General features: G+C 46.5%; 1 protein-coding gene across 4 annotated transcripts in view; it reads right to left on the bottom strand.

The window, feature by feature from the left end:
• The window catches only part of ZRANB1 (zinc finger RANBP2-type containing 1), a 55,811-nt gene that overhangs the window by 5,273 nt on the left and 31,752 nt on the right, over nucleotides 1-18,786 (bottom strand). For all 4 annotated transcript variants that reach the window (XM_016118484.2, XM_036222637.1, XM_036222638.1 and 1 more), the window contains 5 exons: nucleotides 12,518-12,705; nucleotides 8,080-8,233; nucleotides 6,745-6,816; nucleotides 6,090-6,288; nucleotides 167-287 (listed from right to left, as the gene is read on the bottom strand). In XM_016118484.2, the coding sequence (XP_015973970.1) occupies nucleotides 167-287; nucleotides 6,090-6,288; nucleotides 6,745-6,816; nucleotides 8,080-8,233; nucleotides 12,518-12,705 (734 nt within the window). The remainder of the gene's footprint in view (nucleotides 1-166; nucleotides 288-6,089; nucleotides 6,289-6,744; nucleotides 6,817-8,079; nucleotides 8,234-12,517; nucleotides 12,706-18,786) is intronic.

Below are 18,786 nucleotides of genomic sequence, written 5' to 3'. Positions count from 1 at the left end.
TCATTTAAAAAGGACACCTGGCACCTCCCAGTTCTGCGGCTGACAGCGGCAGCAAGGACCGGAACCCGAGCCGCCTCCCACAACGGCTGCTCGTGGTGGGGACCAGGGCCTCGGACCCTGCGGCCTGCTCTCTTCCCAGAGGCAACAAGCCTTGGAGCATCCTCACCTGACTCGCGAGAGAAAGTATGAACGCCCAGTCCTCCTGCCACTGCTCCTCCCTCAAGGAGAAATGTAAACCGAAGCTCTGCGAATACCACGATTCCCAGTCTTTCCAACGTGTGTAAAACCTTTAAAAAAATTAAAAAAGCAGAAATTAAGTCTTCCATAGACATTTAATGTTCCAATCACTTATTCAATGTAGTCTTTAAGCAATTCACATGAAAAGATTAATAGTTTTATTAATTTTCCCTGGCTTGCAAACACATTTTTCAAAATAAAAGTGCCTCCGTCCTGCCGGGAGACCTCTTTTAACCCGCTTCCCGCTGCCCCGAGAACACTCGATGTGTCAGGGTTTGTAGCTGCAGTGTTCGCCCCGAGACAACTTGGGGATTAAAATCTGCCATGAAATATCTCATTTCTATTATCTTCGCATAGCTCTACCATGTCAATAGTCTTTAAAAAAAATAAAATCATTCTATTTATAGCATTCTGTTTTTTTGCAGTGGGTAAATGAATGAAATAGCTAAATTTTCCAGAAATGTATTTCCATTTACAAAATATAGTAATTCTCAATCGCTGAAAACATCAAATCCTAGAAAAACATGGCATTTCTACATTAAATAAATGAACACTGGCAGTGAGCCGTACTTTTTTTTTCTAAACAAGAGTTAACCTATCCTCAGACATAATTCACCACCCACCAAACTTCCATCAAAACTTCAAACACTATTGATGAGAACAGTCGATTTTAATTGTCTACTATTAGTTTACAAATTTTTTAAAAACCCACTCAAAATCATCCGAGATGCTGGATACTGAAAGACAATACACCTTTCTCCATTATTGTACAGTACTCGCCACCTGGTCATTGTACCAACAACAGACCGGAACCAGCCCATGTGTTCATGAGAATATCAGTTACTTCTTTAAGATTTCTTTAGTTAAATAAAATTTCTCTATGATTATCACATGATAATCCAAAAAGAATCACTGCAACTACAAAAACAATTCCTTCTTTATATTTTTTATCCCTCCTAAATATTTCACCCTAATAAATTATGAAAACTGAAAATCAAACTGGGCCATTGGTAGTGAACTACTAAAAACAAAATCTACATTTCTTTACATCAAATATAAAATTAAACAAAACTAGACATAAATTATACTCAAAACTGTGGTTCACTGACCTAAAAACAAGCCAACAAAGACCTCTGAAGTAAAGACAGACATCTAACCTGTTTGTCACATACCGTTTCTCTCACTTACAAAGAACTAGAAATCCCAGGTCTTTTTTATGTATTTGAATTCTAAGTAAAAGAAGAAATAAGAAAACATTCTGTTGCTATCATTGAAAAGTTCCAGCAGTTAAATGTGTAGTGTTCCAAACTTCTTTACAGTAACTTAATGGAGGACTTCATAAAAAAGTAAATTAATGTATTTTACATTTCCTAAAAGGACTAAAAAGGAATGTTGCAGACGTTTAACCCTTGGTTGATTGAAAAAAATTTTTTTTCTATTCCAAGTAATAAAGAGTTTTTTATTTTTTAATCAGGAGTGTAAGTTTTAATGCTAAGTGTTCTAAAAATAAAATATGGATATCCCTCTTTAAAAATACCTAATAAATACAAAAATGTATTTGAATGTACCAAAAACAAAATACACTATCTTGAAAAGTTCAAAGAGAAATATCACAAAACAGTGTTGTTACAAACAGAATGATGTGCACAGCCAGACATTTCTTGGTTAGTGCCCGGAATCATTTTATCAATGAGATAGCTAAGTCCGACAAATTAAATGATCGCACTCAAAACTACTCAAGAAAACTGCATCTCAGAAGCTAAGCAGGGTCGGGCCTGGTTAGTACTTGGATGGGAGACCACCTCAGAATACCAGGTGCTGTAGGCGTTAAAAAAACAGAATGCAGAACAAAGAACTTCAAAAGTGAGCATGTTCAAATAATCACATCCAACAAAGACCTAAACTCCGGAGCTGCCTGGCTCATTAAGAACAGACAAGGAAACCAAGTCCAGGAACATATATCTGGTTTAACACACAAAAATCAATTCCATGTTTATGGATTCTAAGACTCAATATCGTCAACCTGGTAATACTTCTCAAATTAACCTAGAGTCAATGCAATCTGTCAAAATCTCATCGGACTTTTTTTCAGAAATTGATAAGCTGGATCCTAATATCTATACGGAAATCCAAAGGATTCAGAATAGACAAAAGAATCTTGAAAAAGAAGTACAAGGTTGGAAGACTTACATCCTGATCTGGAAACTTACCACAAAGCTACTAATCTTCAAGACAGTCTAATGTTGGCATAAAGATACCGGTAGTAAAAAACAGAGTCCAGAAACAAACCTTTACTTTTATGGTCAAACAATTTCCAACACAAGTGCCAAGGCAATTGAGTGGGGGCAAAGAACAGTCTCTTCAATAAATGGTACTATGTCTGGACAATTAGAGATCTACATGCAAAACTAATGACTGATTTTATTAGATCTTTATTACCTAACACCTTAAAAAAATTAGCTCAAAATGGATCATAGACCTTAAATGTAAAACCTAAACCATAAAATCCTTAGACAAAAACACAAGAGTAATACTTTAAATTTTTAAGTTTAAAACGACTGATTAATACACTAAGGGCTCTGATGGATAATGCAGACAGCATGAGCAGTGTAAATAGAGAGGAAAATCTTAAGAAAAACCAAAAAAGAAATGCTAGAGGACCGAAAACATTAACAGAAATGAAGAATGTCTTCGATGGGCTTAGTGGATTGAACACAATTGAGAAAAGAACCCGTCAAGTTTCTCAATTTTCTATGGCTATTATAGGTTAGTGTATTTTTCTCCAAATTTTTAAAGTATGTCAGTCCATTCTCTTCTTGGTATTTAAAAACAACAACAACAACAAAAACCCCTAGAAACTTCCAAACTCAAAGAGAACACCACAGATGGACAAAACCAGAAGAGAATTTCATAGAACCTTGGGACGACTACCCAAGGTGGAGCATACAACGTAAGGGCAATACCGCAGGGGAAGAGAGAAAGTAACAGAACACTGGGGACAATAACTGAGAACGTCCCCGAGTTAACATCAGACACCACGCCACAGATCCAGGGTGCTCGGAAAACACCGAGGGAAAATGCCAAAAAAACTGTACCGAGACCAGTCACAGTCCAGCCACGGAGGACGCGACGGGTGCCGTGCGGCTCGCACTCTCGCGGCCCGGGGCAGGGCCCCTCGTTCTATCTACCCTCTAACGGTCGACAGTTCCAGGCTGACATATCGATCCACGTCGCTGATGCCCCGCACCCATGGCCACAGCACTTCCCCTCCCCCCGCTGGATAACCTCCTCGCCTCCCCACCCCCACAGTAACGCAAAGATGTCTGCGCGATCACTGCGATTCACGCAGCTCCCTGTGCCGTAACTAACGCACGAGGCGAAGATCCCAGAGGCAGGGGCTGGAGGGGCTGGCGCCCAGGCGCACGGTGTGGGAAGCCTGCCCACCTGCCGGCTCCGGGTCCGCACTCCTGAACGGCCTTTCAGGCCGAGGCCTCTGATACCAAAGGACCTGCTCGGGCCACACCTGCCCGGGGCCGCATACGTGCGCCCCACACAGTGCCTCTCGTTCTGTGGCCGCTCCCCATCCAGACCTCTCACGACCTCGGATTACAGTATTTTTTCTCCCTGCCTTTATGCTAGACTTTTGGGACTAACAAATGACTCCAAACGAACCACCTCAGAATTCCAGTCCAACACAATCACTAGTGGCAAGTCCAATCCAGAGATCGCCTCCTGCCAGCTTGGAGAAACAGGCAGCGTAAGTCCCCGAACTATTACTATTAGCCACCAATGTCTTTTTAAAAAGCCCCTGCAATTAGGAAAAACAGGTATCACCTGCTGAAATTTACACTGCTCTCTCAGCCCCACAAGATCAGGACACCATCACCAGAGAACACACTCTCGGGCTGCCTTTTCCTCCTCCTCCTCCTCCTTTTTTTTTTTTTTTTTTTTTTTTTTTTTTTTTTTTTTTTTTTAACATATGGTGTAATTCACATATAAGCGGGGCTGCCTTTTCTAAGGGACTTGTGGTCCAGACCTGGCTTTCGGGACAAGAAGCGATGCCTCCTCCACACCGAGAGACGAGGCCTGTCTTTCTGGGGCAGAGTCACGTCAACTAAACCTGCAAGGCAGACCTGTAAAACCACACTGCCCAGACACCCTGCCACAGGAAGCAAACCACTGTCATCCTCGGCGTAGGCAGGCCCGTCTAGACGGCCACATCACCATGGGGATGCTGCCTGGTGAGCACGCAATCTGATCAACAGAGGTCAGATGGACTGAACATTTAAGCATCCAGATTCCCTACCCACCTGATGAACCCACCTCACCAAAGGAATGGCCCCGCCCACACTGACGGGTCACACCACAGCAGCCACCTCCACCATAAAAGGCACAAGGCCCTCTCCCCAGAGCCAAGGCTGCATGACTAAACCACCTGTTTGGAAGGGCAGGTTCTTCCTTTAGCTGTTATGCATCCAATCAAGTTACCATCTAGGCTTGCCAGCCAGGGAGGTTTTTCAGGTGCCCGCAAATGTTTGCTCTATTACATTATGCTTTGGTCTATGATTTAGCTCTCAAGAAAGTAATTATATTGCCCTTACTTTCAAATTCTAGAGTGTACTCTCGTTCAATAAGTATTTACTATGTACAAACTATTTGTCAGGGTATTGTAGGCACTACACCTTCCACACGAAACACAACAAAAACCTCTCGTGGAGTTTAGTCTAATGGACTTCATGTAACCTCTAAATACTGACAACAAAATCCACAACAAGTGCTCCGAATATTTTAAAGTTATTTGGAGTAAGCCATTATCACTGTGATAAGCATTCAATTTGGTTTAAGAACAAAAAAATGTATTTTGATGCTGATATGGGGAAAATAGTACACATTTTTAAATGACTTCTGCTACCTATTAACTTCAATAACGGACAATTTAATTCAACCTCAGTTTTCTCATTTGTAAGATAACTAAATGACAGTGTATGTCTGAAACCAAGAAAACACCATACGTCCAACAAACGTAAGGACCAAACTACTGATTCACAAAGCACAGTCTTCACTTCCAGTGACAGATGCCTCGACAGTGAGTCTGCAGTTCAAGACTAGTCTTACATTCAACCGGATGCTGGATAAAAGATATATAATGTGTGTGTGTGTGTGTGTGCGCGCGCGCGCACCCGCGTGCACAGAAAGGGCATTTCTGAGACCACTGGAAAACGTGAATGGGCCGTATGCTGGATAACCGAGTCGACGCTGATCTCCTTAGATGTGGAAAAGTGGATGGGGCCGGGCAGAACATCCTTGCTCTTGAAAGAAAGATGCACACTGAGACATTAAAAGGCAAAGCAGCCAATGGCTAAAACTAACTGGCAAAGAAGAGCGTTTATGCAGAGATGGAGCACGTGGGAAATGTTAACGACTGGTCAGTCGGAGGAAGGAGATTCTGGGGTCTCTGTTGCACTGACATTTTTACTTTTCTGTGGGTCTGAAAAATTTGCAAAATAAAAATATATAGTCTTAAGGCTACCTGCCTCGGGGGGGGCGGGGGGAACTCGTAACACAATGTTAATATAACCTCTTACAAGTTGAACAAAAATATGAAATTATAACTACTCAAAGTATGAGCAAAGACCTTCATATTTAAGGCCACTACAACTTCAAATGTTTCTATTTTCAAGTGCAGTAAAGGGGCACACAAACCATCGAGATGTTCCAAGTGTCGCAACGTTCAAAACCAAAGCGTTTTCCCCCTTAGCGTCCACCGAAAGGGTGACTGCGTGTCTCGCCACCACCGGGCGGGACGCGGCGAGGCTGCAGGGGGTGCAACGGGGGGGGGGGGGGGGGCTCACCAGTGCGAGCAGTCGTGCAGGCTGTCGTGCAGGGCCTTCCGGAGCACCGAGTCCTTGTCGTAGATGCCCCAGGTGGCCTGCAGCACTGAGTCAAGCAGGCAGTCCCCTGCGGTCCGGTTCCAAAGCGCATAGAGCCGACTGTCCAAGCGGGTGGCCAACTCCAAGGACCAGTTTATAATCGGAGATTCCTCTTCCAGCTCTACGTGAGGGATTTAAACAGTATGTCACTTTGACACCCATGCAACTAAGGACGACTGTGCAAGTAAGAACCTGTTCTCTAGATGGTAACAGGTTTATGTATATTTACTAGTAAACACCTAAAACACTGTGTCATTTGAAAAAGAAACCTTTTAAATAGTCAAAACAGCTTGTGGCACTAGGATAATTTACTCAACTTTTAAATTCTTCACAATTTATTTTCAAAAATTTTTAATGTGAAAATGTACTGTCTGAAAGAAGAAAACCTAAAAAAGCTTTTATACCTTTATTTGTGCAATCTATCACAGCTTGGAGCTGTTCAAAGGACTTTACATCTTTAATTTAAAATAAAAGTAAAACGAGTTGACCATACACTAAACTACTCCAAACCTTCCAAAGCAAAGCAACAGGTGTACTGAAACCGATGAAGGTCAAGGACACTCGGCTCCACGCTCACCTTTCTGGACATCTCTATCGAGCACCTCATCAAATAACTTTTCTTGGACTGTTGGAGGCAGGTCCTCGATGTCTACAAAGGAAAAAAGACCGAAAAGATCTTACATCTCGTATCAAACGGCTATGACATATACTTTATGTGTCTGGTGACTTTTATATCGATTAGACCTCAATAAAGATAAAATAAAAGGGAAAAAGAACCAGACTACCCGATATTCGCGCAGTTTTCTGCCTGTTCGCCCCCCAGCCCCAGCCCCGCTCGGGCCTGTCATTCTCAGACTTTGGAGTCTTCTCGGAAAAGCGAGTGGGCCACACATCCTGGCCCCAGGCTCCGTTTGTCACCTTCCTCACATTCTCTATCCTCTGTTCAGTTCACTGAGTAAAAACCACTGCCCTTAAAATTTTTTGCATTTTGTTTTAAGCTATTTTCGATTAAAAATAAAAATCTAATCATCTTTTAGGGTAAAGCTTAAATATATAAGGCTTTTAAAACGCTTAGTTATCATTTGCTACCATTTGTAAATGCTCCTATTCATGTCTGAATGTAAAAGCTCAGAACACTCAGACCATGACGGAAGCCTTATTTGAGAAACTTTTGACGTTTGGTGCATTTATTCAATGCCAACCGATAAAATCATCCTAGAAGACATTTCCGATTATCGCTGAATTGAAAAATGGAAGGCGGCTTCATAAGTATAGCAGAAATTAATGTAATGAGTAAAGAGAGTTAATGATAAAGAACGCCAGTATCTTTGATTCAAATAACTTGATTTTTCCCATCAAAAGTCCATGTTCTAATACGACCTCCTACTGCCTGGAAACCAAAAGCTACCTGATTTCAAAATAATTGGCATGAAAAGAAAAGTAGACTAATAATATTTTAAAATAAAACCAAAGAGAAAAGTAAATGGGTAAAACAGATTTTTAAAAACATCCGAGCGGAGAGTGGGGAGGCAGGTGAGGGACTGAAGCAGACGGTGCTGAAGGAGATTAAACTCTGGGCAGTGAACACGCAACGCACCACACGTGACGCGTCACTGGGCTGTACACTTGAAGCCACGTAATTTTATTAACCAATGTCGCCAATAAGAAAACAACACCTGAGGCCCACGAAGAAGCCAGTCACTGTCAGCTGCCTCTTCCTCCCAGACCTAACGTCAGTTTACGAGTAGCTCTCACACTGGTCACGTCTGGTATAAACGAGGTCGTCAAGAATTGTGCGAAAATACTAATTAACGTAATGGTCATCTGCTTCCTAACAGAAGCGTGATGACTCAGACACGAAGATAATTATAACGAAGGGGAAACTCCTTCTCACACTGCGGCGGGGAGTTACCTGCCGGCAAGGTGAACGTCACAAGGTCAGTGAGAAAGTAGCAAGCGAAGTCCCCCTTCCTCTGATGCAGGGAGGCCGCCACCTCTCGCCGGATCTGCTCCGTGAGCTCAGGACACACCATGGCCGGAATACACTTTGCCGCTTGTTGAGACACCTTAAACACAAAAGAAACTTTCCTCTGCATCTCATTTATCATCGGAAGCAGAAAACAGCAGTCTTTTAAAGAAATTACCAAAATTTCCCAGGAAGCCGAAGTGGTGGTTTTTGTTTTGTTTTGTTTTGTTTTCATCTTAAAATCACATGGGGTATTGAGTATTATTTCCCCACCAGTGGAAGTATGTATCAGTACAACTTTCCAGGAAAACAGCCGTAAAAATGCTTTACCTTCTGACTCAGTAATCCTACTTCTTAGGAATTTATCCAAGGCAATATACAAAGGTACACAAAACTTCACATAAAATGGTGTTGTTCGCAGTCACCACTGGAGGGGGAGGAGATCAGAAACTGACCTAAATAAGATCAATCCTCCTGCCCCAATAACAAATGGTCTTTACAAACAGAATTCCGGCTCCTGGAGCAGGAGCCAGGAACAGAGATTATTCTCCAGCTCTGCTAAGAGTATTTCGAGTATCTTTACCTGGAGTAAACAAAACACGATGTTTTTAAAGGATCAGTTCCCGCGGACCTCAAATCCCTCCCATCTTTTAGAACTCTGCATTTCAGAGAAGTCCAGAACAGACAACGACCCCTCCCCTCGTGGGGCTGCGGGGGAGCAAGCGAAGTGGGGACCACCACCCAGAGCCTCGAGGCAGGCGAGCAGGCCGCAGCGAGGACAGTCCGCTTCACACGATGGACAGCAAGGAATGACACAAAGGCAGCATCTTACGTGTAGGTTATGCTCCCTTTGTGGAGGTAAGAATCCTGAAATCAAGTTGATTCTCTGCTAGAGAGAAAATGGATCTGGTGTCAACCCTGAGTCAGCGAGCTCTGTTCTCGGCTGTCACTCGACTGCAGCCACTAACCTAACGGTCACAGCTGGGGTTTGGAGCAGATCTTCCAATGAGCTACTCAGAGTAAGTTTTATGGATAACGTCATCTACATAATACACGTGGACAACTTAAGTGTAACTGCTACGGTGGCAGGAAACAGTTTCAAAAACCCTGCGTCCCCAACGCGACCATCAGGCTTGCTCTTCTGAAAACCCCCACCCATGTGAAAACGCCGTCTGCCCAGCTCCACTGGCCCGGATGGCCGGCAACAAACTCTCACAGCCGAACTCCGTGAGCCCACTCTTGAAGCGACACTCAAATTACAGAAAACCAAACAGTAAATATTTTAGAATATAACTGACTATTTCTCACCAGTGTTAAAATGGATCCCAAAACTAAATTCAAAATCAGCTTATTCCGATGTCTAACCCTCATCCCCTTTCCAAACACCTGGGAAGATTTTTCCAAAGAAAACTGAAACCCGAGTATTGCGAACACTCTGACAGAAATCTTCCACTGGCGAACGACCCGCAGCCAGCCTCCTCCCACTGCGCCCTGCAGCGCGACGGCCCCTGAGGCCGGCCCCTCGCCCTCTGGCCCCTTCGACCATACGATTCTCAGGCTTCTCCTTGGCAGCTCTTACCTTAGGGCCCATGAACTTGAAGAGCAATTGCATTTCGATTTAAATCCTTCATATTCACTAACATTGTGCCTATATTTAAAATGCATTTTCTTACATATCACAAATTGGATTTAACATTGTGATAACAATACTTCAATATACAGTTGACCCTTGACATGGGTTTGAACTCATAGGTCCACTTATGTGCAGGTTTTTTTCAATAAATTTTTTCCATAATTATTTCAATAAATACTTTTTAATTTTTTCTCCAGCTTATTTTATTATAAGAATACAGTTTATAATAGACAAAATGTGTGTTAACTGACTGCTTATGTTATAGGTAAAGGTACTGATAAGTTTTTGGGGAGTCAAAAGTTATACTTGGATTTTTGAATATGTCAGTGCCTCAAGCCTCCACATTAAGGATCAACTCTGATTTCCTTAGCAATTCTATTTATTTTTATTTCATGTATTTAAAAACGATAATTTGAAAAGGAGTCCACAGATCCCACCCGACTACCAATAGGGACCGTGACCTAAAGCCCACGCAAAGCCCCGGCACAGACGCATGTCCCGGAAACCCGGTGCCCCCTGACCTCGCCCTGGCGTCCTTGGCGCCTGCTCTCTCTGCAGACACGGGCGGCCCTCGGCCCCGCCGCCCAGCCTCCCTGCGGGGCCGTCCTGTGTGGTGCCTTCACTTCGCTGCACGGAACGCCACCACCGCTCCGTCCTCCACCGGCTTCCGGCCCCCCACGCTGTGCCGGGCTGGTCTACGCGGCCCACAGAACGTGGCGAAAGGGACGGATGTCGCCTCCTGAAACGGGCCACGCGCACCGGCCATTTCCATCTGCATCGCCTCTCGCATCTCGCATCTCCCTCGTGGAGGGAGCTGCCACTTCAGGAGCAGCCCCGGGGGGGCACAGGAGGATGTGACGCCTCCTGCCACAGCCACCTGAGTGCACCTGGAACCAGACCCTCCAGCCCCAGGCGAGCCTTCTGACGACTGCAACCGTGGCCAGCAGTCTGACTGCAGCCTCCAGGGACCTCGAACCAAAAGCACTGGGCTCAGCTGCTCGCGGAGGCCTCGTCCTCCGAAACTGTTTGATGACAATTATCTGTCGCCTTAAGCTGCTGAGTTTTGAGGTGACTTTCTGCACAGCAATAAATAATAAATGCACTGGGGTTCCATTGTCTCCCCATTATTTGTCCCCAGACTGCTCTTGGGTGGCTGGTGACTTTCGCCAGCCCCTCTGGAATCTTTTCGCAGTCCCCTGCCCGCCTCAGGGGACCCTATGACTCCCCCAAAGACTTGAGCCTTAGTTCACAGCTGCCTCCCCTACCCTATCTCCTGCCAGCACCAGCCACAGCCCACACGCCCGCCCCCCGCAGGCGGCCGTCACAACACAGGTGTAGCCGCACCTCAGACACAGCAGAAACGACCTCGGACTGCGCCGCCCCGATCCGGAACTCACGGGCCTCCAGGCACACTGCTGCCTCTCCAGCAGCCCCCTGCCCCTGCCCCCACTCGGGGGGCCTGCCCTCCGACTTCGTCGCGGCCGCCTCCCAGGCCCCCTTCCGAGTGTCAGGCGCCACTGGCCCCACTGGGACCTTCCGGAACAGGACGACCGGCCACCTCCGCCACGCTTCCTTAACCCCCACGGTGCCGTGTGCGCGATGGTTCCCCGATGCTCGCACATTCGAACAAACATGCCCACCACACCCAGAAGATGCACAGTGACAAAATCCGAACCCATGGCTGCGCTCTCTTCCCTTGTGCCTTACGTCTGATAATTTTTAAAAACTGCCCAGATAATACAGTCGCATCCTGAAAAATTATTTGCAACCTCTGTCATTTGTAATGTCTACCTGAGCCAGGGACCTCGGAACCCACTTTGCTCCCTATCTCCCTACTCCCCCAGCCTACCTGCCGCTGACTCCTGACCACCTGCCGCACAGAGCCTCTCCGGCCTGCCCGCTTCTTCGCCCTTCCATCGCCACTGACGACTGTCTGGGCAGAGCCCCTGCCAACCTCGCCACACCAACCCCCCTCGCCAGGCCTGGCCCCCTCCGACCAGCAGCAGCCAAAACGCGACCAGGTCCTGTCACTCCCCCGGTCCTCTGACACTTTTCAAAGCCTTTCTACCACGCTCGGAAGGATCTTCAAAGTCCTTGGCCTAGAAGGTCCTTCACATCCGTCCCCTGCTTCCTCTCTCTGTTCCCGATCATCATCACAGCCATGCTGGGTCAACTGCAAGTCCCAGAATTCCCCACAAAGACCACCACCCTGGCCTCTGAGTCCATGGTTTCCTCAGCTACGCCCTGGCCTCACCCGCCTCGTGGGGCTAACTCCTGCTCCGCCTTCGGACTTCAGCTAAAACGTTGCTTGCTCGAGGTAAGAAGGTAAGGAATCTCACAGCTCTCCCGCGCTCCCAGGGCACGCGCCGCGCGGGACTTCCCGCACGCCGCCCCGCCTCTCTGGGGACTCGCGGGGGGAGCCAACGTCGTCACAGTCATGTCCCTTTTTAGCCCAATGCCTGGCACATCCTACGTGCTCAACGAGTATTTGTTAATGGAATGAATGAAAGAATGAAGAAATGACAGACACATCCCAGGTTTTTTAAGCAAATAGGATTCAAATATTGTGGCAGAATGTCCTGTTTGAAAAACATATACCCTTAAGGATGATATACTGTTGAAGTCTCTTAAGTTTCAAGGAGTTTTTGACAGGGGACAGAAGCAACTCAAACATTTAAAAGCTGTTTAGAAAAATGAAAACAAGAGAACACACTTCCTCTGTGAGGAAGGCTGGGCCCGCGGCACACTCACCTCCGTGAGCAGAATGGCCAGCATGTCCTGCCGCTGGAAGCGAATGGCCAGATGCACCAGAGTGTAGCCCACGTCGAAGGCGGACGGGCGGTTCAGCAGGCGCACTTCGTCTGCCGTGAGCTGGCGTGCGATGTCCCCTCCCGATGACTTGTATGCTTCTATAGCAGCTAAATCCCCTTCCACCACCCCTAAAACAGGCATCGAGACAGAGAAGAGATTAATTTTACCGTTCTTCAAAAAGCATAACCCTATAGCATTCACTCTAAACTCCACGTGATTCTCTGTGCTTCCCGGATCCCGGGTATCACTGAAATGTCCTAGAGGATATAAGAGAAATTAGTGTCTCTCCCTCCCTCAACTTTCTTCCCAGACCGGACAGCCAGGTGGGGCACTCACCTTCACATCGCGCTGGCTCCGTCTCTGGTGGGGCTCACGGGAACTATTAGGATAGGGTACTGGGACCGGAGACCGGTAACCTGGTCAGAGACACCAGTCGTCACGGCAGGCACAGGGCCCCGCCTGGCCCTGCCGCTGCGGAGGCCGAGGACACGGGGGTGCTGCGGCCCCGGCCCTGCACGCGGCACGTTCGGAGCCGACTCAGAACAGCACCCGCTGGCTTGCCGCACCGCCGCTCGGCGCTAGCGCGGGCCAGGGCCACTGAAACCAGTTTCACCGGAAGCAAACGCGAGTTTTTGATTTCACAACCTCTCAGCGCCAAGTCTCCATTACGCCCATTAAGAATTATTAACGCAGTAAAACTCAGATGGTTTTGAACAAAAATATGATAAAATAAAACATCATAACCAGTTGGGGATAGACCGGTGAAACGAGTATCGCCTTTCCCAAATCCATAAAGAACTTTCCATTCCCACTAATCTTAACACAAATTACTGTCAAGTTAAGAGAGTGATGCCATTTACTGAGCAGGACAGGACATCGATAGATAATAAACATCTTGGCAAAAACTGAAGGTGTTGCTTAGCTTCAAATGTGCCTGTGTTTAAAAAAAAAAATCAAGACCATAGGATCAAATAATCTTAAGTGTTTCCTAAGTTACGTCAGGAAACGTTTGTTGCGGAAAATGCTAACACTGAAAGTATTCTTAGTGTCTTTTTAAAAGCATTTTTAATTGCTATCTTGAAATAGGAATTAAATAAAAGCTATGCGCCGTAGAGTGTGAGAGATTGGTGCAATGCGAGACACACACACACACACACACACACACACACACACGGTTATTAAAAACAACACAGCTCTGAAGTGATCAAATGCCCACATTCGCTGAGAGCAGCGTGTTGGGCGACGTGAGAAACACAGACGGCGAAGATGCGATTCCTAAACTCAGAACGGTCCCTTCACCGCATCTGTGAGCCACAGAAGGCCAGCTTCAAAAGTGTTCGCACTCTAGAGTCAAAGCCCCTTTCTGAGAATCCTAGATTCTCTCCCCCAAAACATGACCCCTGCCCCAGCCACACGCGCTTTTCAGGTTAAGAATCCACGACGTCGAACGCGATGCCTTCTCAGCGGCATCTTTACTTTCACAGCGTGCAGAGTCAACACGTGCCTCACCGTAAACGCCCAAGTCCAGCTGGAACGCCACCTCCCATCACAAAAGGGCTTCCCAACGCCCTCGTGAGGCAGAGGGTCCTGGAGAAGACGGCGCTGGGGCCAGAGCCACAAGCGGCAGGCGCGGACGACGAGGGGGGCGACCCACCCCCGGGGCGACCCTCCCGCGGGGCCGGCCTCGGCAGCAGCGCCCGCGTGCTCCGCGACACCAAACAACTACGGTTAGAGTCGCGTGCGAACGACGCTGAAACGTCTGCTCCGCGGGCCTCGTGGAACAGGTGGGAACCTGGGAGAGCTCAAAACTCTGTGAATGATTTATTTTATTTTGGGGGGAACGGAACGCGCGCTGCTCGGCCTCCTCGTGCGTGTGCGGCACTTCCCCACGAAGGCAGCTGCCGTCCACTTCCGTCCCGTCGAGGCTCTGACGGTTCGGGGCATCAGAACCACCGCCCCTCACGGCTTTCAGCTCTGACCTAAACACACACATACAGAAATTGCTTTGGATGACTTAAGAAATGTTCTATGCACTTCCAAAAACAACCCAAAGACCAAAAATATCTCATCAATTTACCTGAGAAGAAAGAGAGACCTGCACGGCGCTTGTGTGTGGGTGCGTGCATCACGCACATGCACATATATGCACTTTCCAAAGACAAACATGAAGCAATGCAAAGCTAAACCCCAAGTATTTTCATTCTTTTGACTGGAGTAACGAGGGATGGTCTCAATCCCCGTCTTCACTATTTTCAGCTAGCCATTTAGCGGATGTTTGGAGGAATCTCTTCTTAGAAATTCTTGCTGAAGGAAAGTCGCTTCCTCTCTGTTTCTGAGGACTTTCTGTAACTCGGAGCTTGGGGCGGGGTGACGATGACAGACCAGACGCACAACAAAGTGAGCAAGCTGTGCTCGGGAGTTAGATTTACAATGTCGCCCAGGCTGCCTTTCGAGAAAGTGCTTTTTAAAAATGGAAGCAGAACGTCACGTGGTGAACGGCATGGTATGTGAATTACATCTCAGTGAGCACACGCACGTGACGCACATACGGGATCTGCACGTGGCCTGATCCTGTGTGCCAGAAACACTCAGTTAACTGCTCCCCCCGCCCCGCTCCCCAGCAGCGCGGCTGGCGGGCAGGACGGACTCGGATCCCCCGGGTCTTCAAGCTGGAATTCTCTCAACTTCCAAAACACGAAAAACACAAACTTAAGTACAGACACAAAGTAATATTTAAAAGAAAATAATTTTACCATCTGTTTGGAGAATATATAATTCCATTCTTTCATTAGCCATAATTAAAGAGGTCACCGTTTCAGTCACTGGTGAGTTTTTAGCTACAAAGATGAGTAAATTTATTACAGATCATATTTCTTGAGAATAACAGCAAACTGTCCAGATTTCTGGTGTATCCTTATTACACACTGTTCCAGGAGAGCTACTTATTAAAGTCTGGACAGCTTCTCGATAGACTGGTTGTCGTCGTACACATGGTATTTAAAAGGATTTGGCCTATATGCGGATAATTTAAAGTTTTAACCGCCACGTTTTCTGCGTAGGAGAGAAAAAAGCACCAGATTATATGCAAAACAACTTAGAAAATGCCTCTGAGTTCTTCGTATAACGTTGCATTTTTACCACCTTTTAGTATTAGGGAATAAAAGGAAAGCAGGTGGAGGAGTTGGAAGGCAGCGAATGACAGGAAATCGGTGTAAGTGGCAAAACCTCACTTCATACGACAGAGCGGGAGGGACCAGAGGAGTGTCTGCAGGACAGAAGGCGGTGATGGGCGCAGCTCTCTGGGCTGCTGACACCTCGCCTTGCCTCCGAGAAGCATCTTCCGCCCAACAAATGTATATTGCACGATCTAGCCACTCCTCACTTATGCTATGAAGGCAAATAAAAAGACAGCCGAAGGCAGTGAGAAGATCGGCTTCATGAAACTAACCTGCGGTATCATCGCACATTCAAAACTGATCAAATGAAATACACGACTAGCTAAGTAAGTGTGCAGGTGAAGTGTTAATGTACTTTTAAAAACATGAATACCTACGAGTAAATGTAAGCTACTATAGTAGAAACTACAGGCTTGCTTTAAAAAAAAAAAAGGCTCATACATATCGCCTCGCCTGCTGGGCCAGGAGCAGAATGTAACATATGTTGCAGCCACAGATCACGATTCACGGGGGAATTCACAGCTACTATGGAACTCCGTCGGTGAGACTATGGAGCTGGCTTATCGATGTTTAGAAAACAGACTTATTTTTTTCCCCCATATATGGCACAGTTTTCAAAGTTTTGCCTTATTTTCTTTTGTGACATAAAATCGTGACAGTAACTAACTTTGAAAAGAATGCCAAATGGTAAAAAAGAAGCCAGGACTTACCTGAGCCCACGTGGGCCAGCTCAACACTACCCTGGAGTTCCATGGTAGCTGTGGCCCCACAGCATGCTTTATGCTGTGGGGTCAGGGTGCGCTTGGAGGCCGCTGGCACAATTTCAGGAGCCCTTAAAAAGAAAAGTTAGCTTTAAGTGGTAATGTCCAGAACGCCCGTTACCACGGTCAGCAGAGAGGGGCGGCCGCGGCTGTCTGCAGCGTCTAGGGAGGCTCTTCCTCCACTCGGAGCCTAGTTCATTTAACCATCTGGCCTTTTAGAAAGGAAACTAGCACCCAGACACCTTTTCTGCCTTCTCCTAACCATCAGGCTACATAGTTCAATCGTGAACTTGGTTTAGACAGTCACAGCAATTTCTCTCAACACTCAAATATGAGCTGCTTTTTAAATAAAATGACCTCAGTATTTTTAAGTGTATCGTCAAGTAGGCACAAGCGTCATGGCAATCCAAAAATAGTTTGAGCAGAACAAACAAATCACCTCTAGATGGACTTTTCATATAATAACCAAGGGCAACAAGTTAAAACCTACCATTTCTATTCCTAGAATAGTGCTGGAGAACAATAACCTTGTTAAAAACCCAAGAGATAAAAATCCCGACTGGTAATAAATCCTTAAATTTAACCTAATCCATACGATATCAAGATGTGCTTCAATTCACTCAACAAATTCACTCCATTATGAAAACATCCTCTTTAGAAAAATAAGATTCAATGATAGGGAAGTCAAAATAGTCTCTAATTAAGGCCTTTAAATGTTCTATGATTAATCATGACAAACTGTGTCAAACACAGCTTGTATTTTGGAGATTATTCCTCCTTGCATCTTTGATCAGACTGTGAACAACCCAAATGCTGTGGGAATACAAATTCCAAAGTTATGAAAAAACACCTGAATTGAGAGACACCTTCCTAAGGAAGGTCTCCCCCGCAGGAAGACAGGCTGAGGAAAGTTCCATGCAAGGATGTAGCAGCAACTGTCACAAGGTCATCTTTGTAAGGTGACCAGAGATGCGGACCAAAGTTAACAGGTTAAAGATGAATGTGAGTTCGAACCACAAAGGGCACTGAAAATATGGCCAAGAGAGTCATCGGAGGGGACATTACGGTTCTTAAAAGCACAGGGTTCTCATCATTTAAAACAACATATGCCCTATCTGCCGCTGGCACCAAGTCCCAAAAGCTACTGACTTCAGATAAAAACTTCCTCTGCTGTACTGCCTAGTCATCCAGGCAGAATCTGAAACCAAGCTTTAGATTTTTAGAATTATACTACTTTAGGCAGGCCTGGAGAACAAGAGGGTAAGTGAATACTATTAAAAGGGGCCGGGGGCGGGAAGAGCGAAGGAACACCTCGCAAAATACTGACAGAATTAAGACAGAATCATCGAGTTGGAAGAGAAGGGAAAAAGTTACTCAGCCCACCTTGACGAGGTTCCCCAGGTTTAAGCACAAAACAAGAAAGTCCCTATAATTTGCCACTGTAAGAGAAGGCTGCACAGTACATTCATGGCCCCCAAGTATCCAAATAAGCTGAGCGGTAGATTTTCCCCAAAAGTTTCAGGCCCATGCATCTAATAAAACCCATTAGACATCAATCGTGTCTAAAAGTGAACCTCACCATCTCCTGTGTTTGGGAAAATGATACTACTGTCCAACCAAAGTGTCCGAGCCAAAAACCTGGGTATTTCTTAAGGCCAATATCAATTCTTTCAAGTTAGGTCCATCCTGCCTTTTAAGTGTCTCTGAAATACATCCATTGCCTCTCCTGTGGGTCAAGACCACATGTGCTCTCTCACCTGTATTGCGGTCACTTCCTCCTAAATGGCGAGCTTTCCTACACAGCTACCCCCGCCCAAACGAGTGCCCATGCTGTGACCAGGGGGAGCCGCCTGAACCACACACCGGAGGAAGGCGGTCCCCGTGCAGATGTGCACCACTGCCCTCACACTCAGAGGCAAACTCCTGGACCGGATGAACAGGCTTCAGAAGGCCCCGCACTGCCCCGCGGCTTTCGTGAGCTTCCATCACCTTCCACACCACGCTCCCCCTCCCGGGTCTCGGCAGGCGCGGTTCCCTCTCCTAAGGTTTTGGCTAAGATGCCACTTCTTCCTGAAAGCCCTCTCCAGATCTCCAAATGAGATGAGGGTCCGCACTCCCCGAATACCCTCCCCGTCCTCTGCTCGCGTCCCCCCGCAAGCCCGCAAGCCCGCAGAGAGCCACGACCTACGCCACGCGGGAGCACACCCAGTGACCATCTGGATGCATAAATGAATGGGTGGGGGGACAGACAAGTAAGGAAAAGGTGAAAACT

Source organism: Rousettus aegyptiacus, unplaced genomic scaffold (assembly GCF_014176215.1).
Source record: "Rousettus aegyptiacus isolate mRouAeg1 unplaced genomic scaffold, mRouAeg1.p scaffold_m13_p_6, whole genome shotgun sequence".
Classification (NCBI taxonomy): Eukaryota; Metazoa; Chordata; class Mammalia; order Chiroptera; family Pteropodidae; genus Rousettus; species Rousettus aegyptiacus.
This window is presented reverse-complemented; position numbering and strand designations above follow the sequence as displayed.